Source organism: Hyaloscypha bicolor (assembly GCF_002865645.1).
Source record: "Hyaloscypha bicolor E unplaced genomic scaffold K444scaffold_10, whole genome shotgun sequence".
In the NCBI taxonomy this organism is placed as follows: domain Eukaryota; kingdom Fungi; phylum Ascomycota; class Leotiomycetes; order Helotiales; family Hyaloscyphaceae; genus Hyaloscypha; species Hyaloscypha bicolor.
The window spans coordinates 2,109,167-2,137,148 of NW_020194512.1; the positions used below are offsets into that span (position 1 = coordinate 2,109,167).

The window sequence follows — 27,982 nt, forward strand, 5'->3', positions numbered from 1 at the left end:
TCCTTCAAAGCCGAAGGATCGCAGATGTTGATCTGCTCTAAGCAGAGCTTTGGACGACGGGGGCGGGAATCGTCTGTATGGACTCTCATCATTCTGAAAGACTTACATGCTCTTACTCTAAAGTACGGAATGTGCGGGGCCTATTTTCAATTTCGAAATTCCAGAATTCAAATCTGGCCGAAAATTGTGGGGAGATGAAGTGTGTCTTTACCTCAAATATCTAACTGAAGACTGGAGTATTTGTCAGAGTTTCCCTCCAGGCTCGATGAGGCTGCAGGACTTATTGCCATGTTTCCTGCAAAGAAAAGCACATCTCAAGATAACACAGATCTCATTGTTTCAGCAATTCAATGAACATCAAGTATCAGTACAGAAATCTTCAATCTTAATACCAAATCCCGGGCACAAAGCGCCATCGCTGTCTTCATGATCATCAGCTCCCAGCCGCCCAAAAATTCAAGACCTCGAGAGCTCCAAAACTCCAAGAGCTCCAAGAACTCCATGCAAGGCATTCAATGCAACTGAAAAGCCTGCTTATGCGCCTTAATGGCCCTCCGATTCCTCTCCACAATAGCAAGAATCGACATGATCGCCAAAGTCTCGAACTCTCCCCCAAGACCTGCCGTTCCCTCCCCCGTTAGGAATCTAAACATCCCCATGACCCTACTTGGATTACTCGCCCTCGAACTCGGTCCCAGCCCCGCATAAACAGCGACCACATCCCCCGTACTCGACCGTATTAACTTCAATCCCCCACTCTCCCTCGTACTCTCAACAGTCCTCACGAACGGTCCACTCGTGTACTTCCACTCAAACCGCTCCTTTTCCTGGGTCCTCGGCAGCGTATGACAAAAACTATACTTCTCCGTGGTAAGAATCCCCCCAGACAGAGTCAAGACTTCGAACTTGAACGTCGGGCGATCTTTGGTCGGCGAATGGACTTCGAGTCCGCTTCCGCTTCGACCTGTTTGAATGGGCAACGAGAAACTCGTTCGTGAGAAGTTGGCGGAGGTCGGTTCTGGGGCCGGCGGGCAGAGGGTGATGTCTGTGGCTTGAGTGACGGAGTGGAATTTTGCGAGGGAGAGGATGGTCGAGGATTTTTCGGGCCCAGAGTGCAGGATTATGTCGGGTCGGGAGGTGCTTATCGGGGATGTGGGGTTGTCTTTTTGGATGGTGATATAGAAGAGGTGGGGAGGTGGTGGGAGCGGCTTTAAGTCGTTCTTTGAAGGGGCGGGAGCGGAGGGGCTGAGAAGGATATCACTTTTCGAGCGGAAGAAGGTGATGTCTTTGGGGAATCGGGGATAAGAGGGGTAGTTGGTTTGTGTGGGTGAGGTGCAATGACGGCTTTGGGAAGTGCCTGGACGGAAGGTTTCTCGAGTGGCCTTTCGGGCGTGTGTTCGCGACCAGAATGACTCTCGACTTTGAGTCGATTCTGCTGTTATTCGACTCGCGTTTGTGTGTGATCGGGTATGCGATCGAGACCAAAACGACTCTCTACTGGGTGGACGATGAGTTGTCTCTCGACTCTTTGATGTGCTGGGTCGAAGCTTCTCTCGAAATCCCGAATATATAGATGAAGCAGGAGGGGAACTCGGAGGACTTGGATTGGCAAAAGTGGCGTCCCCGTCATCGAAACCCAAAACATCCTTCCATTTACTCCTCGAGGAGTTTGACCAATTCATTGAGACACTGAACAATTGTGGTAATTCCTGGGCTCGAAAACACCGTAGATCTCTATGACGAAGTGAAAGAAAGAAAGAGACACGACCCTAGAACCTAGGGCTGACGGTATAGAAAATATAGAGTGCAAAGTTTCAATATGCACAAGGGGTCGACCTCGGACTTGACAAGGAATGGCTATAATCCCTGCCGCATATTGTGCTCGGGCTGAAACCATTAGGCTCTTCCGAGAAACATTCAAAGGCAAATCCCTATTGGATGTGTGACATGTATCCGAGGCATGCACGATGCAGGTAAGACACAGACCACCCCTTAGCGAACTTTTGACAGGTGACAAAGCGCTAACCCCACACACCCGGTTTTGTGACGAACTGATTTTGGAGGATCATCTGCAGGGGTCATCGAAAAGGGGAAGGACGGAAAGGATGAAGCCGCAGGGCTTTCTTAAAGCGCATTGACCTTCACCAACCTTACGCTTTGACTTCGAGGGCCAACTCTCTCACCTCACAATTTGGGCGAAGAGAGTAATGTAGCAGACCGGAGGATCAGTGATCTTCAAACATCATCGACCGTCTCAGAAGAAATGGCTTCCAGAAAACCCAGTTGAAACAGTCAAGCAATATTTTGGGTGAGATCAAACGCTCAAGAATTGGCTGTCGTGTGTCATCCGAAATACGTCTTTGGAGATTGTCCTCCCGGACTTGGTACAAAAGGATTTTCATGCAGCACGCAGCAATTGCGGTAAGATTATTTGTAATAAATGGCGTGTCCAGCCAATACACCAGCACCAAATAAGGACCTTCTCGATAAAGATTCATGGGGACAGCGGTATGCCCAATAATATATCCTCGAAGTTGAAAGATGATCAAAAGCCGTTCAACTTGAAAGCCCAGATCTTGCCAGCGAGATCTGAATACGACGCTGTTCTGCATCAGAAATTAGTACACATATCGCCTTCCCCTTGGTCATGTCCGACTGACTGACCGCAAATTTCTCACCTTGCCGCTTACCTCGAGATTCACGGCGATAGGTGGCGGGAGGCGCCGATCAGAGGTTCAAGCAGATCGACGAAGCTTTTCACTCCAGACTGTATGTACTTCGTGAACAGTGCGAGCGTTGCGGGCACGGTCTCTCTTCTCCGTTCCCAATATATCTGTGTCAGGTGAGTTGTGGCCGCCAAGGTGTTGAAGATCCTAGGTTCTGCAGTCCTTATCTCATGTCTTGCATGAGCTGGAAATGTGGGGTAGTTCTTTGATTCGGCGGTGGGGATGGGGCAAAGCCGGCGCTTGGTAAACAGACTAAAGGGTACCATGATCTTGTGGACAATTAAGAAGAGTGAAGTTGAAGAAGCCGTTGAGTTGAATATTGTATGGAGATTAGAGTAACCGTTATGAATAGAGCTAGTTGAGTGTGCTCTTCACCCGCGTCTACCCAAACAAAGTTGCACAAATTGGAATTCCAGAACATCTTGATGTTTCTCAGATCATCTCACGGCATCTGTCTCACTGTCCCAAAGTTTGCAAGATTGAATTATTAATTATTGCATGCTCGTAAGATTTCTGAAGATGGTTGCCGCTTCTATCCTAAACAAAATACCCCAGCATCAAGGTCAATTCCGAGAGCGCTTTAAGAACCTTTCCATGCATTGGGAACCCAAGGTGGAGCACCATACTGTGGTTGGCCGCTAGGATGCATAGGAGCTGTACCCCATTGCCAGCCTTGAGTACCTTGGAATTGCTGCAGAGGAGCTTGGGTAGGTTGACTTATGCCTGGTTGATAAGCAGAAATTTGTGCAGAAGCCCGTGCAAAAGGACGACTAAAATAGTCTTTTACTTGTGACAGTGGCCTCGCCACTGCATCAGGTGGTGGTGGTGGCGCAAAGTACGGTGCCGGTTGAGGAGAAGACATAGGGGAAATCGAGCTATACGAGACGCTATGTCTGAGACTATGTCCCGTTGTTTGCGGAGAGAGCAAAGAAGGCCCAGTTGATTGAGGCGATAACATTGACTGAGGGCTTGAGCATGTCGATATAGTTGCTGTAGAGAAAGCTGAAGAGTGCCGACTAGGAGGATTTGAATAGTATCCGCTATCTTGTCTCTGGATTTGTGGTTGCTGTTGAGGCCGAGGTGGTAGTGGAGGAGATGCGTAGATTTGTTGCTGCTGGGCACTGCCGGGAGAAGTAATGGAGTGAGGAGGCGGAGGTTGGTACTCAGGAATGTGAGCTGAGTGAGGCCGAGGAGGTGGTGGGGGTGGAAAGTACGAGGTCGTTGAGTCAGAATTCCCTGGAGGATATTGCAGGGCGGGGGTAATGGGAGAAACAACACTTGGAGCTGGAGATAGAGGTGGCGGCGGGAATTGGTACCCAGTGATGTGGGCCAAGTGAGATCGAGGAAGTTGTGGGAATGGAGAAGGGGATATCGTTGGAGGTTGATTGTCTGAAGGGATTTGCAGTGACGGGGTTGAGGGAGAGGTAATATCTGGCGCTGGAGATGAAGGAGGTACATATTGGTACCCAGGAATGTGAGCTGAGTGACGTCGAATCCGCAATGGGGATGGACATAAGGAAGTCGTTGGGGTTTGGTTCTCTGAAGAATATTGCAGTGACGGAGTAACCTCCGAAGCGACAGCTGGAGCGGGAGATGCAGAGGGCCGAGGGGCTGGATTGTACGAAGTCGTTGGAGTTGAATTCTCTGTAGGATGTTGAATTGACAGGGTAAGAGTGGAAGCGACGCCGGGAGCCGGTGATGATAGAGGTTGAGGGAAATTCTGGTGCTCAACCAAACTTGCTAAAGCAGGAGTTATACGAAGCTCGGGCTCGAAGGGTCCCAGCTGGACTTGAGAAACATCGTTCTCTCCAAGCGAGGATTGAATCGGTGGTTGGTCAGTGCTAGGCGGGGCTTTGTTCGCTCCTTCTCGTCTCTCAATTTCCATTTCCAAGATTCTCGCCTTCAAGAATGCTATCTCTTGTTCCATGGTCAGCTGAGGGGGGGAGGTATCCCCGTCAACAGCAGCAACAACAGGCTGTGAATCTAATTCGTACACAGTTCTGTAGACTACAGGTTAGTAAAGGCTCATAGTTTAAGGAAATATACACTTACGTATGGAGGGGCCCATCAGATTTTGGACCAAGCTTATCTGAGGTTGGTTGCAATTGTACCTCAACAGGTGCGTACTGAGCTTGACCCGAAGAATATTGTGTATCTCTGCTGGGTAAAATAGGGGTATTTTGTATATTGGGCACACTGATTCCTACGGAAGGGGACTCCGATTCGCTCAGCATAGACACAGAAGAGAAGCCGCTATCTGAACGCTGTGCCGGAATGTAGGTGGCCGGCTGGTACATTGGAATCTGAGGCTCTCCTGCTACCTGAGCAAAGTTCTGTTGATGTGATGCTGGCTGATAGGAGACTGGTGCATTTTGCGGAGTTGAGAGAGGAACAAAATCGTACTTCTGGTGAGGGAATGGATATTGATAGACAGGGGGTGCGTCTGACTGAGATACTATTGAAGCTGGGGGCATCTGAGACGCAGGGAGCGGCGTTTGCAGTCCCGGTTGATAAAGGCTGGGGTGTAATTGTGAGGCTCCTGGCTGCTGGAAAATCTGAGTTTGTGTTTGTATTTTCTGGTGGGCCTTTTTGTGTGCATGCTTGTCATGTTTGTGCTCAGCGACAGCACCTGTGGCATCCAGCGCGACATGAGCGGCTGCATACTCCATGCCATGGCCAACAACTTGCCCAGCTATCATATCAGCTCCTGGACCAGCGAGGCCCAGGGTCAGGCCACCCAGAGTTCCGGCAACCGTCATAGGAGCAATCACATCACGCTTCCTCGTGTGGTGCGTCTCCCCACGTGCTTGCAATCCAGCCTCGATGATTTCTCTCTTCTTTCGGGCATTGTGGACACGAGGAGCTGAGAGCCCGAGCCCGACAAGAGATATTCCTGCCGTGAAGGGCGAGAAAAGAACAGATGTAGCGGTTGAGGTCGCTCCTCCAGCCAATTGCCGAGTGTAATTCTCGTACTCGGCCTGAAGTTGCTCACTTGTCAAGCTATCGCATTTCTTTTGGTACTCTTTATAGTCGAAAGGCATCGTGAGGGTCAGGAAGTTCTCATCACGCGTGGAACAATTACTGTGAAGAACAAGGAGGAGAAACGCGGGCTGAACAGCAGATAAGGAATGGCGGTGGGTGGCTTTTGTGTTTTAGGAGACGCCAAAACGCGGCTGAGAGTCTCTCATGAATGGAGGATCAAAAGCGCCAAAAATAGATAGCCTTGCGGTGACTTCAGTGAATCACTGGCCTTGGGCCATTTCGCTCAATCGAGACACTCTTTTCTTCATCGCGTTTCCTCCTGTCCTTGAAATGTATAGACGATTTCCAAGTTCGAGGTTGGCAAGGAAGATCTGGGGAGGGCGAGCCAGCCACAGCTGAAGCTTTCTCCAACGCCGCCAAGGCATCTAGCCCCCGTGGCCCCTGAAAATCTTCCAGGGGAAGGGCAAGGGGAGGGGCAGGAGCAGGGAGCCTGGCACGGCATGAAGTCCGCTCCTCGCCTCTGCGATGAGTTAAATCTCCCAAAACCGTCAAACCGTCAGCTGCGTGTTAGGAGAGAAACTCTAAAGCAAGAGCTTCGTTCGCCGCTTAATGCGAGTGCATCGTCATGTCGAGAAACTTGCGATAAGACTTTGCACTGTGCCCATTACTGTGTCGGTGGCTTCAGGCAGGCTTCAGCTGACAAAATAAAAATGAGTCGGTGACGAATTGTTGAATTGCCCTCCAATGGACGTTCTGGCGGACGGCTTGTAAACTGTGGCTTTCTGAACTCTGCGTATCGTGATCAGAATTCCAGGCAAGTCATCCTTGAGATACTAATGTTTCAATCAAGGACGATGAAGGGCGATTGCGTGCAGGTCCCTAAGGCTGATCCCCGAGAGCTTTAAGTACCAAATAAACAGCACCGGGGAAATACAGAGTGATTCAGCACGTTTACAACTCAAAGCACTACGCACCCGCCACAAGCACTTGCAGTGGCACTGGGACTCGCTTGTCTTCGCCTACATAATCCTCTATGCCAGCCAAGTCGCACCTGGTGAAAAATGGCGAAGCTTATCCTCTTTCCATAATGCTGAGTAGAGATAATACGACCACCGTTCCAAACTCATCGCTCTGTTCTTCAGTATGAATGATTCTGAGCTTCCCGGTAATCTTCATTGGATTGTAGACCCGATGGTGTTTCCCACCAGCGAAGACGGCGATGAGTTCTCTCGTCCTGACATTCACAAGCTTCAGGCTCCCTATCGTCTCGGCCGTAGTCTTCTTTACCCACATTGCCAGTTGAGAGAGCTTTTAATTTGGGGCTTCCGCTGTGTCGCCATTCGAAGCTTCCTCGTAGTGTCCCTTCTAATGGGGGAACATACAAAAAGAAGGAATGGATATCGCTCGTTAAGGCCCCCTTCTTGGCCAGCTCTACATGCAAGTAGTTGGTTGCTACTTCGTTTGGACTTCGATAACGGGCTTCCTTGGCTAGTCTGCGGGATCTTTATGTCTGAGGTCTTTAAGGCTCGAAATCGCACGTTGCCGCTGACAGGATATGTTTCCTTTGGACCATTGTGAAGCTGAATTTGGGGACTTTCGCTCGTTTTTGTAATCTGGTTTTCCATATGACTTGAAATATAGAATATAAGAGGAGGTTGAGGTTTTCTTCTCCTGAGATTGATGCCCAATTACCAGTGATAGGGGAGAAGTGCCTCGATAGATGACGATTTCCCTATTGCAGGCCAGTGGGGATTTCCAAATATATATTATCATGTTGAGATGTTAACGGAACTACTTTGGCAATATGAAGTCTTCTAAAGGAGACTTTAGCTCCGTTGTCCGATGCATCTTTCCATATACATATGGCTTTAGGTCATGATAAGCGAGGATAGATGGAGTCTGCGTCCCATCCCCCTACTCTTAGCAGATTTCTTCTCAATTTCTATGCTGATTTTTTGAAATGAGCGAGTCTGGCAGAATTCTTTCTTTAGGTTGAAAAGTCCAAGTTCGCGGATGCTACTACATACTCAATATATCATCAACCAAAACAAGGCTGAGTCTGAAAGGCCCTGCACCAAGGTGTATGGATCTTTCTGATCCACTATTACCGCAGTACGAGTTGCAGTAAAATACTCTCCTCATTCAGATCAACAAGTTTGCAGATTTTGGAATTACTGATGCTACTGGCACAGTCTTGGGTAACTTTGTCCCATTGAGGTTATACTCGCCGCAAGCTCACATTTTACCCGGATGGCTGTGGTTTGAGATTGCGACTCTCGCACTGACAATTCGATCAGACGCTGCAATGTAACTATTGCACAGCCTCCTCGCTGTGCCTGATTTTCGTGCTCGTGAAATCTGAGATGATCATCTATTCTTGGAGAAGAAAGGGAACCGAAACTCAATGAGGCTAAAAAATGCGCCCAACTTGATCATAAAATACTCGTCCATTACGTTTGACCTATATAAGAGTCGTCAAAACTATTCACACGCTCATCCAGGACCCATTGTCGCAGGCTCCTTATTATTGCCACCACCACTTCCTCCCGCATTCTCTGCCATCCACTTCTTAATTCCCGTCACAGCCTCCTCAACACCACTTACGATGATAGTAGGCCCACCACTAGCCAAAGTTCCCAACTGGTCCGTCCACCCCCCATTCCCAGAATGGCCACTACCTCGGTCAACCCAAGCCGCCTGGATTCCTGCTGCTCTGGCACCAACAATGTCAAATGGATTTCCACTCACAAGCCAGACGCTCGCCATATCTTCATTGCTGAAGGACTTGCCAGCCTTTTTGCACAAATGATGGTAGACCGTTGGATCAGGCTTGAAAACTTCAATCTCTTGAACAGTGACGAGACTTTTGAAGACTGAAGCGTGAGCTGATAGGGAAGGAGATTGATTCACGGATGCGGAGACCATGTCGTCACTTCCATTGGAGAAGACATATGCGTCGATTGATGGATCTGATGCTATGGCTTCGAGGCCTGGCTGAACGTCTGGGAAAGTGCCAAGATTGTCATATGCCTTCATCAGTTTGCTGATATTTTCATCAGAGAGGCTGACCGAGGACTCTGCTAGAGCGTGCTTGAGAGCTGCACTCGTGATCTCTGAGAACGGCTTGTACAATGCTTTATTCCTGGATGAGCGATGGTCTAGGCATATATGAACGAGAGCACGTACTCATGCTATTCATTCTCCAGGTATACTCTAACTGATATCTGCATGAATCAACATTTATTTTCAGCCAAGAGGGTAGAGAGACAAACCTGCGCCACAATGTAGCAATTTTATTTGCTTGCTCCTGCCCGAAATGGGTAGCAAGGTCCTTTGCAATGCTTTCAGTAGAAAGGAGCGTTCCATAGAGATCAAAAGCAATCACAATCTTGTCTTTGGAAGACATTTTGAGGAACAGAATGTCAGGAAATGTTAGCAGTGGGGATGCATGGATGTTGTTGCTCCTGAAGCGAAGAGCTTCTCCAAGGTTCTCTTGGCCGGTGACGCAGGCGGGGTAGTGGGGTTTCGGTTCGTGCCGAAGAGCCTGCATGATTCAACATACTTCAGCTTTAAAACTCTCGTCGATTCTCTCCTCTATGGGACAAGAACATCTCTGGGCCCCAGAATGGAGGCCTCCGAAGAATCGAATTTCCAAATCTTCCGAGATTGCCTCTCAACTCCCCTGATCGAGAAATCTGCTGAGCAGCCAGTGAAGAGTGCTCGAAAAGCTCGAGGAAGAAAGACAGCTATCAAACCTATAAAACATGAGATTGAAGAACCCAACGATACTGAGGAGCTTGCAGAATTCATCGACGTATGTCCATACTCAATCAACCACTCGGTCTCATCAATTGACACTCAAGCAGTATCTCGCCCACGAAATCTTCACCAACCTCCCCACCTCTCTCTGCACACTCTCATACTCCACCTGGCTCAACACACACTCTCTACAATCACTGTATAGTGAGACTCTCCCTCCGGCACGAATGGCCAGCATCCTCGACCCTCTCCCACCAACAATCACCGACTCTCTCCTAACATACTCCTTCCTCGCACCTCATCAAACAACCAACGAATTCCTCACCCCAATTCTAACAACCTACCTCAGCACCGTACTCACGCCCCCACCGCCTCCCTCTCAACAACGCCCCTTCGTCACCGAATGTGAGATCTGCCAACGCAGCTGGATACCTCTTACCTTCCACCATCTAATACCCAAGGGCGTGCATGAGAAGGCCTTGAAAAGGGGATGGCATACTGAGGATCAGTTGAATAATGTGGCGTGGTTGTGTAGGGCCTGTCATAGTTTTGTGCATAGAGTGACGAGTCTGGAAGATTTGGCAAAGCAGTGGTATACTGTTGAGAGGTTGATGGAGAGGGAGGATGTTAGGAGGTTTGGGGAGTGGGTCGGGAGGGTTAGGTGGAAGGCTACGTAGTTGGGAGGGGTTGCTTGCTGAATGGATAAGGGAGTTGAGAGTAATGGCCACTTGACGGCGTAATTTCGATGGTGTCAATCACCAATGAAGATGATACGGGAAGGAACTGAGGGAATGAGTGCCATTTTCTCTAATTCTTCGTTTCTCATGCCATTGTTCGCAACTTTGGATCAACTTCCGCCATTTCATTTCAACCAAGAACCTTCTCCGCAGCTGAGACTAAAGGGATATCAGCGATGATCGATGCGGAGATGGCTGAAATGGATTACCATTAAGTCCGGTGTTGTCAGGTTCAACATGTATTGCCTTGACCTTGCCGTCTTCAATCTCAAGAGCGTATCTCTTACTTCTTGGGCCACCAAAGATGGCAGTACCGTCAAAAGCTAGGTCCCTAGGTGACGATGGAGTCAGCAATCACTCAATTGGGATTGTTTCGGGAGAGGACATTAACTTAAGAAAATCTCATGAAACAGTCGCAAATAGGAAAAGGTTTCTCCCCCAACACCTACAATGCTTCAGTAAACTTGGCGGTTGGATCTCCGAGGAAGCGGATCTGTGAAGTGTGAGTATGGTATTTAGACTAGCTTTTGGTAGTAAGGTTCAAGTGAGTGCCTCACGCCTGAGCTGCCCGTAGGGTCGAGAGCTTCCGCCCATGCTTTTGTACTTCGAGAGGTCAGATGCAATTGACCCAATTGAGTTGGATGACCTCACACGAAAGGATCATTGACGGCAACAACAAACACGTCACCAGCACTCTTCAAGTTTTTGTGGTTGATGTAACCAGGGATGTGGCTGTTTGAACACGATGGGCCTGTCATAACATTAGCAGCTCGAAATCAGAACGGCGGCAGGGACTGTCAAGTGCCATTGATCGATCATCAATGTCGAATGCGAACAAGACTTACTGAAGGCAGCTGGGACACCAATGATCAAAGCTTTTCCCGTAATAGCTTCACTCAAGTTGACTTTATTGCCAGGTGAGCTCTCAACCAAGACATCGAGGTTAGGAATCTTGTCCCCAACTTTGATGAAAACTCGAGAGGAGCTGTGAAAGGCACGAGAGGTTCGGGAGGCATTGAGAGCCAAGCGGCGGAGTACAGCGGTGGGAGTCATCTTCAAATTGACTCAATTGAGGTTGGTAGGTTGATTGAAGGTGTTCATGAAGGATGTTGTCAACAAAAGGTTTCCCCACCTTGCGGCCGGCTCAATGTGATTGGCCACTCGCTTGGGTGAAGATCGCCATCTTTGTTCTTTTTCCTTCCGACGACGACGCTTCAACAAGAGTTACTCTTCACACCAAACCCACTCGTCACCGCCTCCAAAGATTGAGGGTCTTTTCCGTTGTCAAAAAACCTCCCCTCCGCATTGAATCACGTGAGCAGAATTTGACGAATGCCGAGGGGCCCGTCGGGAGCAGAGCGGACTTTTTCCTCATTGGAGCGCATCAATGTAAACCTAACTTTCGCCGGGGACAGGGTTGAAGCGGAGATGATCATTGTTTTTCCACTGTCATCGCCCCAAATTTGCGGGAAATTGGAGCGCTTCCGGATGTTCTCCAGGGACCAGGGGCGATCTTGCGGGGTAGCAAGCAGTTTCTCCGTCTGTACGTTGTTGCTTGGACGGAGGAGACTACTTGATGGGAAGGGAAATCATTGTACCGTGTTCATTCGGCGCATTGGTGCGTGGTACTTAGGGGCTATTGAGCCTTGGAGTTTCTAGGAGGCGATATGGCTGAGTATATAGTCCATACCTTCCTGCTAATTTCCACTCAATTTTCGTTAATGTCAACGTCAAAGTTTCCTTTTCAAAATGCGTGTTCTATTTGCTCCCTTGCTTCCCCTGCTTTTGGGTTCGGCCTTTGCTGCTCCTCACATAGCACCATTTTCTACTTTCTCCAACGTTACTGTGTTTATTCCTCCTTCCAACTACACGGATGTAAGCCCGAATCCTTTACATATTTCCTGGTGTTTTCTGGGGTTCGATAGCCAGGGAGCTGGGTCAACTCCGGTATTCCAGTCTCCAAGGAACAGGCCTTGAAGCTCTCAGCCCTCTTAACCACTCTGAATATTACATTTCTGATTCTGCTTGGCAGCCTAGGGTTCTGTACGCCCGCACCGTTGAACTGGAGGATGGAGTACTTTTAGCAACATGGGAAAATTACTCTCCAGAGCCGCCATTGGTTTATTTTCCAATTTTCAGAAGCATTGATGGTGGGGAGACATGGAAGCAGATTTCCAAAGTCACAGACCAGGTCAATGGATGGGGACTTCGTTACCAGCCATTCCTCTACAAAATGCCTGTCTCAGTCGGAAAATATCCTGCAGGAACGATTCTCTGCTCTGGGAATTCCATCCCGACTGATTTGAGTAAAACCAAAATCGATGTATATGCGAGCGTTGACAAAGGATACTCCTGGGAATTCGTCTCTCATGTTGCCTCAGGTGGGGCAGCAATCCCAGACAATGGTGTTCCGGCAATTTGGGAGCCTTTCATCATGTGGTATGATGGTCAAATTGTACTATATTACTCCGATCAAAGAGATCCAGCTCATGGGCAGAAGCTCGTCCACCAAGTAGGTTCTCTTTCCTGTTTTTTTTGATCTGGGCAGGTTCTTGCCTAAGAAAATACTACTTCTTCCGGAACAATATTATCGAGCTATTGCTGACGCTGGTTACTCAAAGACTTCGAAGGACCTGCTCACTTGGGATTCTCCAGTCGACGATGTATCATATTTGACCTACACAGCTAGACCTGGAATGACGACTGTCACACATCTTCCTAACAAGAACTACATGATGACCTACGAATATGGAGGGGGACCTACCAAATCTGGATCTGGATATGCGTTCCCTGTTTACTATCGTATCAACAAGAATCCACTCCACTTTAATAGCTCTGTTGGACACCCTCTAATCACGAATAACGGCATCCAACCCAACGGTTCTCCCTACGTTACTTGGTCTCCTGTTGGTGGTGACAATGGGACAATTGTCGTCAGCTCAGGAAGCAATAGCCAGATCTTCACCAATCAAGTTTTGGGTGATGAGAAGTCCTGGAAGACCGTAGCAACGCCAGAAGGGGTGTCTTATACAAGACATCTAAGGGTTTTGAACAACCCGGATCATTTACTCATAATGGGCGGTGGGCACTTGCCTCCGAGCACAACGAATAAGATCACTGTCAGTGTTATTGACTTGGAGCAGGGCTTGAAGAAAGCCAGTTGAGCTTCCCACAATGGCCTCAGCAGGAGGCTGCATAGCTAGCAGCACAATATAAAATAATTTCAATGTGAGGCTACGCCGGTTTGAAATGGGAAGTGACCAGGCGATAGGCTGAACAATAATTCAGAAATCTCTATACCATGCACATTATGATTTAGCTTTTCGATAAATATCGAGAATGAAATACTCTCACATCCACCTCGACACGACTTGCAAGCATGCTCAGAAGTTGAAGATATGGACCTAGAACCTTGGCACAAGCTGTGAAAAATGACAATTGAAGTTTGATAGTTAAACTAGAAACATACTTATGAAGTAAAAGGAATAAGTGCAAGCACTTTATACTCATAACATATCATCTATGACAGGCCCTCAAAATCGAAGGGCGACCGCTTCCGCATTTCCTATTTGGGTAGGCAAGCAGGAGGTACCAAAAGCTGCAACTTATATTAAATCAGCTTTCAGGTACTCAAGCTATATGAAACATTGGAAAGTTGCTATAAATAGCCAACTCATTCAGGCCTCTTAATTCACTCCTTTACAAAAGAGGCAAAGAAGTGAATATCCTAGTCAGCTCACTAATAGTGGCGCACTCGGCACACGCCGCGAACATCGCCTCGCCTCGCCTGTCCCGAGCTGACTTGATCTGCACTTCATCATCCACTTCCGCTCCTCAAGACAACCTGGCGACGACACTCAGCACCACGCCCTTTATTGCGACGCGACACCGACTTCACAACACCGTGAGGCCTCTCGTTGTTGCTCGCCACTCCACCCGGCACACCCCAATCTCTAGCGGCCTGAGACACTTGCCCTCGTGTCACCCCGGCCTGCAGCCTTGTGTGCCTGCAATCCTGTCCTCCTGACAATTCTACCCCCGGTATCCTCAACCGTCGACACCATTTCTTCCCAACTCAAGAAAAGAAAGGCGGCTGAGGCGATAGATCCTTCCTCTAAAACCACAACAAGGTCGAGCAAGAGGATCGCCTCAGCTGTCTCGGACGCTCCCCCAACGCCACTTACCACAAATAGCCCAATGGATTCCGATGACGATTTCATGTCTGGCGTGTCCAGCGAGGAGGATGACGTTCTGCAAGATGGCAGCGACAATGAGGATGGCTCTGCAGATGGTATGCCCCTCTTTCACTTTCTCCAGAGAACGATCCATTCCCCTAATTCCCTCAGTGCTAACATAACCCGCGAATGTATAGACTTCGGATTTGACGAACCTGAACCCGATCTAGGATACTCGCAGAAGGAGGCCGTACAGAAGAAGAAGAGATCTTTCGACACCACCTTTACAGTTTACCACCCTGAAGACATTCAGGGTCAGCAAGATGACCTCATTGACGAAGTCAATATGATCCTCGACCTCCGAAAAGAAGATGTAGCTATCTTGTTACGACACTTCCGATGGAACAAGGAGAGGTTGATAGAGGACTATATGGATCGCCCAAAGAAGGTTCTCGAGGACGCCGGCTTAGGGCCAAGCACGTCGGGACCACCAAAACTCGAGGCCATTCCCGGTTTCATGTGCGATATCTGCTGCGAGGATGAAGCGGGTCTTTTGTCATTTGCCATGAAATGTGGCCACCGATACTGCATTAATTGTTACCGACACTATCTGGCCCAGAAGATCAAAGAGGAAGGCGAGGCTGCCCGCATTCAATGTCCACAAGACGGGTGCAAAAGAATTATGGACGCAAAATCATTAGATCTGCTTGTTACCACCGATCTTCAAGCTCGATACCATGAACTCCTTACAAGAACCTATGTCGAAGATAAGGATCAGCTGAAGTGGTGCCCCGCTCCGGATTGTGTTAACGCTGTCGAATGCGGTATTAAGAAGAAAGACTTAGATAAGGTCGTGCCAACTGTGGTCTGTGACTGTAAGCACCGCTTCTGCTTTGGCTGCATCTTGGCAGATCATCAACCCGCGCCCTGTGATCTGGTTAAGAAATGGCTCAAGAAGTGTGCGGACGACTCTGAGACTGCCAACTGGATTTCAGCCAACACGAAAGAATGCCCTAAGTGCAACTCCACGATTGAGAAGAATGGCGGGTGCAACCACATGACCTGCCGGAAGTGCAAGCACGAGTTCTGTTGGATGTGCATGGGTCTATGGTCTGAACACGGCACGAGTTGGTACAACTGCAACAGATTCGAAGAGAAGAGCGGATCAGAAGCCCGTGATGCTCAAGCCAAGTCTCGCGTCTCCCTCGAGCGCTACTTGCATTACTACAATAGATACGCCAATCACGAACAATCGGCCAAGCTGGATAAGGATATCTACCAGAAAACCGAGAAGAAAATGATCCAATTGCAGTCTGCGTCTGGAATGTCCTGGATTGAGGTGCAATACTTGAACTCCGCTTCGCAAGCACTCCAAACTTGTCGTCAAACTTTGAAGTGGACCTATGCCTTTGCCTTCTACCTGGCCCGCAACAACTTGACGGAGATGTTCGAGGATAACCAAAAAGACCTCGAGATGGCCGTTGAAGCTCTGTCCGAAATGTTCGAGAAGCCCGTCACTGAGCTCGCAGACTCGAAGTTAAAGGTCGAGATCATGGACAAGACTTCATACTGCAACAAACGTCGGGTCATCTTGCTTGCAGATACAGCAGAAAATCTTGCAAACGGTGTGTGGACATTTGGTTCCATCAACTTTTGATCTCCCCTGATCTTTACACGATTGTTCCTTGCCCCCACACCTCCAGCATGTTCTGATTAGAGGAGACTGATGACTGATCTTCGTTTTCTCCTGCAGGAGACTGGGATTTCAACATCGACATCTCCTCAGCTGCCAATGGCCGGGCGTGTGGCCCGACACGAACAGAATAACTCGCAACGTTATCCACAGCTCTTAGTTTGTGTTCAGAGAATATATTTCCGCGCTCCTCTATCACACTGGCAGTTTAGATTTCCTTTTCAAAGTCTGTTTATTGCATCACTCGGCGTCTCCTGCTAACCGTGGCCGGCCTACAACCACTCTTTCCTTCCACTTAGCGGACTATCTGGCTCTCCCGTGCATCACGAATTTGGCGCGGCGGATCCGCGGGCGCATAATCTTCCTCTCAACACGGCGTCAATTGGGGTTGGCACGATGGGAACTGGCAACTGAGGGAGCTTTGGGACCGGGAGGGATGCTCGTACATAGGGCGAAGCAATGCATTATGAAAGATTGTTGTAGAATTTTACTCGTTACTTCAGACCACCTTCATTGCATTGAGTGAACGTATTTCATTGTGAAATTTGGTTTTTATTGTAGTAGTCTTAGTGAAGTGTGTGACTCGCCACTGATGTCTCTCTTGCTTGCTACTGTAAAAGGCTAGCCATCTCAGAATGAACGGATGACAAGCTCAACAGCAACCACAAGAGTCAGACAGCGGCTGCCCAAAGGATGCATGAATAAACCTTCAATTTCTACTCTTTGGAACTCCAAACACCGATCCGTAACTCCCTTCACTATGCTTTATAAAAAGAAACATCATTCGTCAAGAACCAACACAACAGAAGAACTGCCAACGCCATCCGTAGCCATGAGTCTCATATCCATCAAGCCTTTGCTACGAATGCGAAACGTCCGAGATCGATTTGGGGGAGTTCGTAGTCGTATTCAGGGCTGGGCGACAAGGCTTCGTCCTCTTCACTGTCATGGATGATCATGTCTTCACTGCCGCCTTGCCTGCTCAGTGCAACATTCTCTGCCTCGTCGGGAGCGGGGAGGAGAACTGCTGCTGGCTCAATCTTCTTCGACTTGGTATTTCTCTCGACCTCTGGGAATGGTACACTATTCTTGCTGAGCAAGGAGCGACGAGGAGATTTGGGCTTAACCGAACGGGCAGGCGTCAAAGGCGGAGTCATGGGAAATTTCAATCGATTTGCTGCAGTGGCACCTAATCGTTGGAGGGGTGTAAGGTTTGCCTTCGTAGACGTCTTCGAAGCCGGAACATTGTTCTTGACCGCCAAAGGGATTCTGGAGGGTCTAGGAGACGTCGACGATGGTGCAGGGAAAGCTTGTCCGCCGCCATAGGATTTCGGGGTGGAGGTACCAGCTGCACCGAACGCAAATCTCGACTTAAACATTCCCACCGAAGCAGGACCTGATGTAGGGACGGGACTGTCTTCCTTCGGGGTCGGTGGCTGTTCAGCTGAACTGGTCACAGAAATGGAGGTTGTCAAGCTAGGAGTGGTGTCTTGAGATTCAGCTTGATCGTCGGTTCCTTGGCTCTGGAGACATTCTGGGCTTGCTTCATCATCACAACTGCGAACCTGCTCATCAAAAATGTGAATCTTGCTGCTCGATTTCGGTCCCGTATTTCCGAAACAGTCCACATCAGGCAAACTCAGCATGGCCTCCTCGATCGAGTCATCAGAAAAGATGTTGATCTCTTGCTTCTTCGACCGCTTGCTTCTTGTATTTCTGCCTACGGTTGGACTAGGTTCTGGGGCTGCCGAAGTGAAGAAAGGGCTTTGACCGAGCGCGGGCTTCTGACTTGGGGACGCGACGCTGTCAATGTCTGCACACAGCCGAGCTCGCTTTGGAGGTCGAGGTTCAGAAATGGTTGGTGCTCGAACTGTACGTACGGTTTGGCGTTGGGCAGCTTGTGGTGCGGATCGAGATAATTGAGGTGATTGCTCGGTTTCCGGAGCAGAGCGATGGAGATATGGTCGAGGAGCAGGATTAGCAGCCCAAACCGCACCAGAATTCCGGCGTAGAGCCTCTTGCTGGGTGGGTGACGGGGTGAAGCAGTTAATGTCGAGTTCAGCAAGAGGAGTCCGCTTTGGCTTGAAGAAGTTCTCGACTGGCTTTCCTTTCTTGGGATCGACGGAGCTGGCTGACCTCTGGTGGTTCGGACGAGAAGACCAAGGTGTGGTTGAAGTGACCATCTTCTTCGCCGAAGACCAAGGGACCACGATTGGTAGCTTGGTCATTGGATTGAGATCTCCTCGTGCGACGCCCTGAGCAATCTCTGGCTTCACGTCTGCTCCAATGAAAGGCATCTTGTCATCATCAATGGGGTGGTCAGGTTCTGTGTGCAAGACCAAGGTTTGGGCAATCGGACAAAACACTCTTTGGTGAAGAAAGGTGAGCTCGGCCCGATAGAAAGCCTTGAGGTAGCCATTCGGAACAAGAAATTTTCCGTCGAACTGCAACATCCGAATAACTTTCTCGATTGTCTTGTGTTTCCGCACCATTCGGTAAGCTGTCTTCAGCCCCATGTTATTAATACTGGCGAGATAATCGCAACCACTCAATATTGCCATCTGTCGAAATTCCGTGTCGGACCAGCCCGTCAAGCTGATCTCTCTACAAGCACAAAAGTCTGCCTGGTTGATTTCGATACAGTTTCCATACTTATCCAGCTTTGTCAACAGACACTTGGCACCGAAGACAAGCAGATCAGAGTCCTCGGAAAGAATTCCGTCTATAATGCCTTTTCTCTCGAGATAGACCATCTGAGCGTCGGCCTCGTATGGTGCTACGATATATTGGACTCCGGACTTCTTCAATTCTTCGATCAGCTGACGGGCCATCTCTGGCGTAACGTCGACGGCTTTCTGGAACTCGAGATAAGCCTGTGAGGCCTTTCCGGCACCCAGCAGCTCTAAGCCTGCCTTTTTGCTCTCCTCTCGTCGCTTCGCTCGGTCTGCCTCAGTCGCGGCCTTGCTGGGAAGGTAATCTCCATCGAAGATAATGTAGGGAATTACATGGAAATGCTGCAACATTCGAACTCGATGCATGGCGAAATCGACGAATCTAGGAAGTTTTTAGATAGTTCTTTTTGGGAGTGAGTTCTGGACTTACTTTCTGGTCTGCTTGCCCTGTGCAAGTTCCATGGCACAAGCCACAGTCCCACGGTGAAGCCAGCCATACGCGTCTACCCCAATGGTTTTACCCTCAAACTTCTTGAGATTGCAAGGTTTATGAATAGATTTCAACAAAGGGAGTAAGCCTGGAAAGTCAGCATAGTCCCGTAGATTTAGTGTTGGATTTTGTACCATTAATTCCCATTTTTGTTAGCGATGTGCACAAAGAAACAAGCAAACTTCAGCAGCCAAACACTTATTTACAGCTCCATGAAGTATTCGTCACAGGTCTGCTTTAGAGACAAGAGATTTTGGTGGGTGACCAGCTCAGGATGAGCATCGAAACGACGAGAATGGCTGTTGGATTCGTTAGCGGGGAATGTCGTTGTCGGGAATAGAGTATGTGCCAGGGAAGAAGAGGGAAGTCGCGTTGAGCCACTGACCGCGTCGCGCTGCGCTTTCCCTGGTGAACCCGGCAACCGGCGCTCCTGCACACCCGACTTGGATCGGCCGCTAGCTCATACTCGACTGGAAAAGCGGCACTGAATTCATATCCCAAGTCGACATTACGCATTTATCTGGATTTGAAGGATGATTCCAATTCTTTCTAGATTTTCTAAATTTCAAAATCTCAGAGACAGGGGAATAGGGGTACTTTGAGTGTCCTAGAACTCGATGGAAGATTCACCTCGAAAGTAGCTAAAGTGATCTGGCTTGCCTGGGACTTTGGGAGTTCAGTGCTGTTTCTTTTAGCCCCACTACGAGACTTGCAAGCCGAGACTTGACAACTTTGCCGATGAGCAAAATACAGACAGATGCTTGAAACTTCAACAACTTCAATCACGACAACAACATTATGCCAAAAAGCTTGGAGAAGACGCGCAAGAAGATTGCCAAGAAGAAGGGCAACATCACAGCACTCCATGAGAACTCTCGAGACTCCCAGCGCCTGCGACGAGCTCAGATGCGAGATGACAAGTTGGTGAAGGTCGCATCATTGAGAAGAAAGAATGACCAGCCTCTAAGCGAGTTGGCCCATACTGCAGGATGTTTGATAGAGACTGACGGGTTGAAGTTGAAAGAGCAGCATACTTCCAAGAGGCCATTCGAGAGAACGATGGACAACCACTAGAGATGGAGACAATCCGAGCTCTCATTCAAACGTGGGTCACTTATAGGAGGTGCGGTTATTGATTGGGAAACATCTGACTTTGTGGAAAGATTTGTTCATCAACACGACGAGGAGTTCAGCAAATTAAAGAAGGAGCGCCGTGCCGGAAGGCCTGCGAGTACCAGGGAAGATTTACTACGGATGAAGATTGCGGCGGATGAGAAGGAACACGAGAACGGATTCTGTGAGCCCCTACGATTTTACCCGAAGAGTATAAACTAATACGCTACAGATCTACCAGACCTTACAGAGGCAGATAATGTTGTTCTTCTAAACAAATGGGAAGGGGCTTGGTCATATCTGTCGACGCTGAAGTGGGTTCGGATTTCGAGCAATGGCCAGGTACAACAAGCAAAATTTCCACCAAAGGGAGAGTCATGAGAGGGAAAGAGCAATCGGAGTAATACGGCGTCGAGGATACCAAAACTGCTTGTGCATGGTATTATGTGTCCGAGATGTTGGAGTAGCTCAAACATTAGACAGCTGCTGCATGAACCCTTGACCAAACCAAAAAGATACAAAAACGCTATATGTCACTGAGTGAGTGCCATGCTTCACTTGCATTTGCATTACAATTCTCTTTGAACTTTGTGTGAATGTTGTGGTTTCCCCTAAGCGTATTGACCAGCCTCGTCTGTCGCGCTAGTCAAGCCAGCCTCGTGGTCGCTAAAACTTTTTTTCGCCAGGAAGCTCATGCATTGGAGGTAGTACATCTTTTGTTCAAGCCATCAGCACACCTCCTTAGTTCACCATCCATCCACTTCATACATCACAACCCATCTCTCCACAATGCTCTCTATTAGATCCTTCGCCCGAGCGGTACCTCGCACGGCTTCCCGATTGACTGCTTCAGCGTTCAGAACACCTTCAGCCCGCCCTGCCTCCTTATTACAATCAGCATGGATACCAGCGAGAACACAATACGCCGCAGCTTTCTCGACAACAACGATTAGGCCATCGAAATCAGGTGAGGGTGACGATGAATTGGTTGCGAAACTCGAGTCTGAGATCCAGATGGAGAATGAGATGTCCGACGAAGGAGGTATCCCAACGAGCGTGAAGGATTATCTCGAGAACGGGCCCTTTGAGATTCTTGATACGCCAGGCCAAGAGGAAGTCGTTCTGACAAGACAATTCGGCGACGAGACGTAAGCAATTAGAGTTGGGCCCTTTCTCTCATTTTCTGATGGATATGCAGTATCAAGGTGACTTTCTCCATCGCCGACCTGAACCAACTCGACCCCGAAGCCGACTTCCAGGATCCCGCTATGGGCGATGAGGAGGACAACATCAACCAAGGGGACGAGAAGAACTTCAAGGTGGCACCAGAAGACCAAATTGAGGAGCAAGACGGCGAGGGTGAAGAGGAGCAAGAACAATCCTTCCCAGCAAGACTAAACATCGTTGTTGAGAAGGCAGGGAAGGGCGCACTTGCAGTTGAGGCTGTCGTCCAGGAAGGAATGGTGGTCATCGACAATGTTTTCTACTATACCGATGCATCGCATGCATACGGTAAGACGGCGGATAAGGTGCACGAGAGACAAGACTTGTATGTGGGACCACCATTCAGCAATCTTGATGAAGACCTTCAAGTGCTTTTGGAGAGATATCTGGATGAGAGAGGTATCAACGCTGCACTGGCTTTGTTCGTACCGGACTACATCGACATGAAGGAGCAAAAGGAGTACTTGAGGTGGTTGGAGAATGTCAAGGGCTTTGTTGAGGCGTAAATGACTTGAGCGGGTTTACTTTGTCTTCAACTGTTGTCTTCATACCATTTCCACTCCCCGCCCTTACCTTGCTGTACAATATTGGGACTGTACAAGTGCTAGCAAAGCTTATGCTAAATAATGACAAAGAATTTCTCCTGAGCATCCAAGTTTGCAACAACTCGATTGCGCGGAACAAGAAGTACAGATCTGAGGAGCTTCATTTAACACGAGAACCAGAAACTCGGAAAGAAGTTGCTGAACTCCAACCCTCATCCTGTCAGTGTTTTTGGGGGGCCGTTTTAGGGAGCGGCTTTCGTTCCGCAGCTAATTTCAGGGATTCAACAAAACCTTGCGGAAGAAATTGAAATTCATGGGGAAATACAACCTTTCACTTGTCCGTTGACGACACTCAAGCCACTGATGATGTAGGACTCACAGAACAATCTGCACACCCATTCCTTGGTAAATCCGATTCCGAGCGACATCGCACTTCGCGTTGTCCGCAACGCTTCCCGAACCGCATCCAAAAGCCGTGGGGAGCCGAGGGGTAAGAGTATTTCCGCTTCCAAGTTAGAGCTTCCCAAACTCCAAGTCCAGCTCTTTATTTTACTTTCCTTTCCCTCCGTGTGAGATTGTTCCTCGAACTGTGTATTCAATTGACGGCGTCCAGGTCGTCTCCTCCAACAAGATGTCTTCGACCGCTCTCCGTTTCCGTACTGCGAGGGCGTACACAAGAAACAGTTCCAAGGTATGCGGGGAAGCTCCGTTACGTGAATTCGAACTGACTCGTTTTCAGCAATCCATTCTTTTAGCACGAACATTTGCTTCCACAACAAGACGATATGAGATCAATAAGGTCCTCCCTTCGGCAGCCGAAGCGCTCAAAGATATGAAACCGAATAGCACAGTTCTATGCGGTGGATTTGGCCTATGTGGAGTTCCAGACACCCTGATTGATGAAGTGATCAATAAGCCGGAAATCACCGGCATCACAGCTGTCTCGAACAATGCTGGGACGGACACTTCTGGCCTAGGCAAGCTCCTGAAGACGAAGCAAATTAAGAAGATGATTGCGAGTTATATTGGAGAGAATAAGACCTTTGAGAAGATGTACCTAACCGGAGAGGTCGAATTGGAGCTCACGCCCCAAGGAACCCTGGCAGAGCGTTGCGCATCTGGAGGTAAAGGAATACCCGCCTTTTACACACCAGCAGCGTTCGGCACAGTTGTGCAAACGGGAGAACTGCCATTAAAAAACAATCCTGATGGGACACCACACCAATACTCATATCCCAAAGATGTCAAGGTTTTCGACGGCAAGCAATACCTTCTAGAGGAGAGCATCAAGGGCGACTATGCGTTTGTCAAGGCGTACAAGGCAGACAAGCTTGGGAACTGCCAGTTTCGTCTCACAGCCAACAACTTCAATGGTGCAATGGGCAGGAATGCCAAGATGACTATCGTGGAGGCTGAGCATATCGTTGAGCCTGGTGAGATCTCACCAGAAGCTGTTCATTTGCCAGGTATCTATGTCAAACGAGTCATTCAGTCAACCACAACCAAGAACATTGAGAAGTATACCTTCGCAAAGGATCCAAATGACCCTGAGGCAAAGGCTGCTCTCGGAAGCGGTGAAACCGCGGCAAAGAGAGAGAAAATTGTCAGGCGAGCAGCGAAAGAATTTAAGAACGGCATGTACGCCAACCTCGGTATTGGAATGCCAATGTTAGCTCCTGCATTCGTTGGTCCAGAAGTCGAGGTACAATTGCAATCCGAAAATGGAATTCTCGGACTTGGTCCGTACCCAGTGAAGGGCAAGGAGGACGCTGATCTCATCAATGCTGGCAAGGAGACCGTCACATTGAAGCCAGGTGCGGCTGTATTTGGCAGTGAAGAGAGTTTCGGCATGATCAGAAGTGGTCGTGTCAACTTGACTATCTTGGGCGCTATGCAAGTAAGTGGAAACGGCGACTTGGCAAACTGGATGTTGCCGGGAAAGATAAAGGGGTTCGGTGGGGCTATGGATTTAGTGAGCAATCCTGAGAAGACGAAGGTTGTTGTTACGATGGAGCATACAGATAAGAAGGGGAACGCGAAGATTGTGAAGCAGTGTGCATTCCCGCTTACTGGGAGGGCTTGTGTATCGATGATTATTACGGAATTGGTGAGTCTTGAAAATGTTCTTTTATCAGCTTTTACTAACGTTATACAGGGTGTCTTTGATGTGGACATTGCAACCGGATTGACGTTGGTTGAGATTGCTGATGGTGTCACTGTGGAAGAGATCAAGAGCAAGACGGAAGCACCTTTCAAGGTGGCAGATGACCTGAAGCCGATGTTGTAGATTGTACAAAGTTGGATTCTCTCGCATTTTGGAGTTACGTAGCATTGGTCTTGGAATGGGAAAATAATTGCCATATTTATGTTGTGTGAACTCTCAGTTTTCTTCATGTTCATTTCATTTGTACGTTTGACATCCCGTGAGCAGGAGATCCTGGCGCTTGATAGGATGGAGTCTCCGGAGTCATAAAGATGAACTCGTCAACTAAGCTCGTCAAGATCCACCAGATCTGCAAATAAATGAACGTACGATTACGAGTACATCCAGACCTCACCCTAAGCCACCCACCCCCTATTCAACATCAATCTCTGAATTCATTCAAGCCTGCTCCCCACCTTTGGTCAAAATAACACACCTAACCATAACCCCTCTCTCACTCCCCTCCCTTTCCTCACACCACCCCATCTTCCCGGCACCCCCTCTGGCCCTCCCCCTCTCCTCCCCCAACTGCTCCCCTGCCCTCTCCGCAACCCACCTCAAATCCACCCTCCAATCGGGCGCCTCTAAAAATCCCAACTCCCCCTCAAAAGACCTCCCAAACTCAACCACCAGACACACCTCCTTCAGACTCCTCATCCTCGCCAATAAGCCTATAAAGCCGTTCTCACACAATATATTCCAGACGCGGAGGTCGATGGAGAGGGATTGGATGTGGTGGCGCGAAGAGGAGGTTGACAGGTTCCAGAGGAAGTCGTGCAGGTGCGTGGTGAGCAGGGGGAAGAGCGAGGAGATGTAGAGCGTGTCTGTTGCGTAGCAGATGGGGATGGGCAGGCCTGGGGTTGGGGAGGGGTTTTGGTAGCGGTGTTGGGTGCTGATAGGGGAGAGGCGGGGCCTCCAGGGGCAAGAGGGCCCAAGGAAGAGATTGGTGTAGGTTTGGAGGGTGTAGGCGCGGGATTCGGAGCTGGTTGAGAGGAGCACGGGGGGTGGGGTGTTGGAGATGTAGCGCTTTAGGGAGGGGGAGTAGGAGATCTTTAGGATTCGGGGTTGGGAGGAGAGGGTTAGGATGTGCTTGTAGATCTTGAGACGGAGCTCGGTGGGAAGGAGGGGGAAGAGGGCGAAGGTTATCAGGCTAGTGGTACTCTCCATGTTGCTACTCGTGGGAAGTATTTCAGGGCCTTCGACGCAGATTTGGCAGCAGGAGAAGTTAACAAAGAAGAGACGGACCAAAAAGTTTTATAGGAAAGTGAGGTCTCGAGGTATGTGACTTGGAAATATGATGTGAAGATTACCGGTAGTCCAAGGTCATTATGAGGCTTTATCGCGCTTGAGGGGGACCGGGCCCGCCTGCTCACTATCACCACGTGCAGCCCGCTGGAGTTCCTTGCAACTTTGCAATTGTTCTTCGGACACACGTACAATTAACAAGAAGTACAAAGAAAGCTGTACTTACTCCCTAATGTACACCCAGCGTCGGCCACAGAAGGCCATCCGAGATCGAACCGCTTCGATCACGTACAACGCACCAATTATCAAAGCAACCAAATCTCCTCGGGCGAGCTCCGTATGATTCCCGATCCACGAATCACAACATAAATCGAAACTTCGATCGATCGATTGCGAGGTTGCTCCGATGTTTGGCGAGGTGCGATTGGCTCGTCGTTGCAAGTGAACACGATTTGAGGAAGGCAGAAAGGGGACTCCCCGTGAGTCGCGACAAAAAAGGTAGGGCCGACAAATAGCCAAATCGAGATCCCGCGATTGTAGACCTGCAACAGAATGTTTGGGCATGCAGGGTGCAGTGTAAGCAGCGAGTCGGGTTTGGGAGATGGGTATGGAACGGTTATTTTGGGACAAGCCGTCCCTCCCGGATCGATACGCGAGAGCGAGGGTCACGAGGTGGGCTTGGGTAAGGAGGACTTCATGCTGAATGATTTGATGATTCGAGGCTTGGAGCGAGGGATGGTTGGAATGGGTTTGTGTAACGATAGTAGGTTGTGAAAGCGAAGTGTCTTGTAAACTTGGTATTTAATTCGTCGAAAAGATGAGATTGGAATCCAAGCATAGAATGAAAAGTCTAAGATGAAAAGTCAGGTATAGGACGAGAGTACAAGGACTCATTCGCTCGGATTTCAACAAACCCCTAAACTAACACCAAGGCAAATTTCGTCTACTTCTCATGAACCTCTTGTTTCTTGAAGCCGCTGCTCTTCTCTAACCACGTTGCAAAATCTTGCAGCTGGGGGTACTCCTGTCGACACTTCTTGATATCAACATTGTACCCATCTTTCTCAAACCACTTGAACATGGCGCCCATATCTGGCATGGCGATCTTCACAATCGAGCCTACAGCACAAAACGTCGTCGGCATATCAAAGCCCATGGTCCTCTTAAAAATCACAAGAGCCTCCTCGAAATTCAATTCGTCGCCCGCAATGCCAATACACTTCCCAGAATACTTCTCCGGCTGCAACAGAGCAACTCCAGCGAAGTGACCAATATCGCTCGCAGCAACAAGTTGAACGGGCTTCTTGCCTACTTGCCTCCACATAGCTTCAAACGCTTTGCCTTCGAAATTGGGTGACATGTTGTCCATGAAGGTCGTAGGCCGGAGAATCGTCCACGCCATCGACATCCCCTTTGTCTTCTCTTTCAGGTACAATTCAATGCGATACTTGGTCGCAATGTGGGCGACAGGGGTTGGGTTCGTATCAGAGACCACCTCGCCGCCGCGATCGGCTGATGTGAAGACAAAATGCTTAACACCATGAGCGATGCTGGCATCGATGAGACCTTCAGCTTGCGCTTCTTCTGAGCCCTTTGGACCGTGGACTGTCACGCAAAAGACGCCGTCGATCTGGGTGTTGGCGTTCTTGAAGATTTCTTCGGGCGCTGTTGGGTCTCCTGCAAGGAGAGTGACGCGTGGATCCAGGGCCGCGAGGGCTTTGGCTTTGGACGATGAGGTGTTTCGTGTCAAGGCCAGGATTTCTATGGATGGAAGCGAGGCAGTAGAGAGGATGGCTGAGACGACTGAGCTGCCTTGAGTACCCGTCGCTCCGACAATGAGAAAGGTTTTGGTGGCCATTTTGAACGAATTGGCGGATAAAAGCTTGACACTGATGAGATGCGAACGCAATCTTGAGATTGATGAGATGAAAGCTTTGAGTGGTGTGGAGAAAGTGGAATGAGATCTCAACTGAGAATGGCGAGTTGACTTAAGTAGATCGCGACCAGGCTTCACTGGAAGGCTTGCGGTGTTTGATTAGCCCATGCCTTACCCCCTACGGCCGCAGGAGAGATTAAAATGGCTCCAAAGGAAAGAGATCCATCACTCGGCGGATTGTATGAAACGCTGCGGTTGCGGCGTAGCTTTTAAGGACGTATCCTGAAGCACGGTAAAAACATTCCCCCGAGACCACGTGACAAAGGGACGTTGTGAGAGAAAAACGGGATGCCATTGGGCAAAGGATTTGATTGGGTGCGATGGCCCCCTTTCTTGTCAGAATCCAACCAGAACTTTATAACGACGTCGCTCATAGGGGTAGTACTAAAAGAGCCGAGGATTCAAAGTTGTTTTCTCGACGCTTGTACTTCGTAATGTCAACTGCCTCCCTCCCATACGTATGTGGCAGGTGAACTTGGGGG

General features: G+C 49.1%; 14 protein-coding genes across 14 annotated transcripts; 6 read left to right on the forward strand and 8 right to left on the reverse strand.

Moving 5' to 3' along the window:
* Positions 1–320: 320 nt before the first annotated feature.
* On the reverse strand, positions 321–1,785 carry K444DRAFT_606193 (uncharacterized protein). The gene has a single exon (XM_024878934.1). It carries the CDS (start codon positions 1,680–1,682, stop codon positions 513–515), a length of 1,170 nt encoding a protein of 389 aa, XP_024744172.1. The 5' UTR covers positions 1,683–1,785; the 3' UTR covers positions 321–512.
* Positions 1,786–3,199: 1,414 nt separating this feature from the next.
* On the reverse strand, positions 3,200–6,062 carry K444DRAFT_658358 (uncharacterized protein). The gene is made up of 2 exons (XM_024886247.1): positions 4,779–6,062; positions 3,200–4,726 (listed from the first exon to the last, which is right to left on the reverse strand). The coding sequence occupies exons 1-2, from the start codon at positions 5,765–5,767 to the stop codon at positions 3,307–3,309; spliced, it is 2,409 nt and encodes an 802-aa protein (XP_024744173.1). The 5' UTR covers positions 5,768–6,062; the 3' UTR covers positions 3,200–3,306.
* A 2,065-nt stretch (positions 6,063–8,127) lies between these two features.
* K444DRAFT_649294 (haloacid dehalogenase) lies at positions 8,128–9,149 on the reverse strand. Its single transcript, XM_024885561.1, has 3 exons — positions 8,981–9,149; positions 8,895–8,932; positions 8,128–8,842 (listed from the first exon to the last, which is right to left on the reverse strand). Exons 1-3 carry the CDS (start codon positions 9,112–9,114, stop codon positions 8,202–8,204), a joined length of 813 nt encoding a protein of 270 aa, XP_024744174.1. The 5' UTR covers positions 9,115–9,149; the 3' UTR covers positions 8,128–8,201.
* A 184-nt stretch (positions 9,150–9,333) lies between these two features.
* On the forward strand, positions 9,334–10,144 carry K444DRAFT_515846 (uncharacterized protein; the record flags this gene model as incomplete). The annotated part of the gene is made up of 2 exons (XM_024873632.1): positions 9,334–9,522; positions 9,575–10,144. The coding sequence occupies 2 exons, from the start codon at positions 9,334–9,336 to the stop codon at positions 10,142–10,144; spliced, it is 759 nt and encodes a 252-aa protein (XP_024744175.1).
* Positions 10,145–10,221: 77 nt separating this feature from the next.
* K444DRAFT_606199 (Redoxin) lies at positions 10,222–11,383 on the reverse strand. Its single transcript, XM_024878935.1, has 6 exons — positions 11,050–11,383; positions 10,856–10,955; positions 10,762–10,807; positions 10,654–10,697; positions 10,414–10,535; positions 10,222–10,363 (listed from the first exon to the last, which is right to left on the reverse strand). Exons 1-6 carry the CDS (start codon positions 11,255–11,257, stop codon positions 10,335–10,337), a joined length of 549 nt encoding a protein of 182 aa, XP_024744176.1. The 5' UTR covers positions 11,258–11,383; the 3' UTR covers positions 10,222–10,334.
* A 570-nt stretch (positions 11,384–11,953) lies between these two features.
* K444DRAFT_578766 (glycoside hydrolase family 93 protein) lies at positions 11,954–13,497 on the forward strand (the record flags this gene model as incomplete). The annotated part of the gene is made up of 3 exons (XM_024877627.1): positions 11,954–12,079; positions 12,237–12,716; positions 12,826–13,497. 3 exons carry the CDS (start codon positions 11,954–11,956, stop codon positions 13,366–13,368), a joined length of 1,149 nt encoding a protein of 382 aa, XP_024744177.1. The 3' UTR covers positions 13,369–13,497.
* A 904-nt stretch (positions 13,498–14,401) lies between these two features.
* On the forward strand, positions 14,402–16,036 carry K444DRAFT_514909 (uncharacterized protein; the record flags this gene model as incomplete). The annotated part of the gene is made up of 2 exons (XM_024873554.1): positions 14,402–14,495; positions 14,577–16,036. 2 exons carry the CDS (start codon positions 14,402–14,404, stop codon positions 16,034–16,036), a joined length of 1,554 nt encoding a protein of 517 aa, XP_024744178.1.
* Positions 16,037–16,610: 574 nt separating this feature from the next.
* On the reverse strand, positions 16,611–19,576 carry K444DRAFT_578771 (uncharacterized protein). The gene is made up of 3 exons (XM_024877628.1): positions 19,369–19,576; positions 19,175–19,322; positions 16,611–19,126 (listed from the first exon to the last, which is right to left on the reverse strand). Exons 1-3 carry the CDS (start codon positions 19,379–19,381, stop codon positions 16,921–16,923), a joined length of 2,367 nt encoding a protein of 788 aa, XP_024744179.1. The 5' UTR covers positions 19,382–19,576; the 3' UTR covers positions 16,611–16,920.
* A 220-nt stretch (positions 19,577–19,796) lies between these two features.
* On the forward strand, positions 19,797–20,897 carry K444DRAFT_606203 (uncharacterized protein). The gene is made up of 4 exons (XM_024878936.1): positions 19,797–20,201; positions 20,252–20,339; positions 20,398–20,531; positions 20,580–20,897. Exons 1-4 carry the CDS (start codon positions 20,033–20,035, stop codon positions 20,726–20,728), a joined length of 540 nt encoding a protein of 179 aa, XP_024744180.1. The 5' UTR covers positions 19,797–20,032; the 3' UTR covers positions 20,729–20,897.
* Positions 20,898–21,009: 112 nt separating this feature from the next.
* K444DRAFT_606206 (mitochondrial glyco protein) lies at positions 21,010–22,219 on the forward strand. Its single transcript, XM_024878937.1, has 2 exons — positions 21,010–21,495; positions 21,546–22,219. The coding sequence occupies exons 1-2, from the start codon at positions 21,137–21,139 to the stop codon at positions 22,075–22,077; spliced, it is 891 nt and encodes a 296-aa protein (XP_024744181.1). The 5' UTR covers positions 21,010–21,136; the 3' UTR covers positions 22,078–22,219.
* Positions 22,220–22,747: 528 nt separating this feature from the next.
* K444DRAFT_639287 (succinyl-CoA:3-ketoacid-coenzyme A transferas-like protein) lies at positions 22,748–24,403 on the forward strand (the record flags this gene model as incomplete). The annotated part of the gene is made up of 3 exons (XM_024884361.1): positions 22,748–22,807; positions 22,856–24,223; positions 24,272–24,403. 3 exons carry the CDS (start codon positions 22,748–22,750, stop codon positions 24,401–24,403), a joined length of 1,560 nt encoding a protein of 519 aa, XP_024744182.1.
* Positions 24,404–24,560: 157 nt separating this feature from the next.
* K444DRAFT_11143 (uncharacterized protein) lies at positions 24,561–25,636 on the reverse strand. Its single transcript, XM_024870326.1, has 2 exons — positions 24,860–25,636; positions 24,561–24,781 (listed from the first exon to the last, which is right to left on the reverse strand). The coding sequence occupies exons 1-2, from the start codon at positions 25,484–25,486 to the stop codon at positions 24,719–24,721; spliced, it is 690 nt and encodes a 229-aa protein (XP_024744183.1). The 5' UTR covers positions 25,487–25,636; the 3' UTR covers positions 24,561–24,718.
* K444DRAFT_11088 (uncharacterized protein) lies at positions 25,637–26,318 on the reverse strand. Its single transcript, XM_024870320.1, has one exon. It carries the CDS (start codon positions 26,126–26,128, stop codon positions 25,787–25,789), a length of 342 nt encoding a protein of 113 aa, XP_024744184.1. The 5' UTR covers positions 26,129–26,318; the 3' UTR covers positions 25,637–25,786.
* Positions 26,319–26,340: 22 nt separating this feature from the next.
* K444DRAFT_606208 (NAD(P)-binding protein) lies at positions 26,341–27,675 on the reverse strand. The gene has a single exon (XM_024878938.1). The coding sequence runs from the start codon at positions 27,420–27,422 to the stop codon at positions 26,508–26,510; it is 915 nt and encodes a 304-aa protein (XP_024744185.1). The 5' UTR covers positions 27,423–27,675; the 3' UTR covers positions 26,341–26,507.
* Between the last annotated feature and the right edge of the window lie 307 nt (positions 27,676–27,982).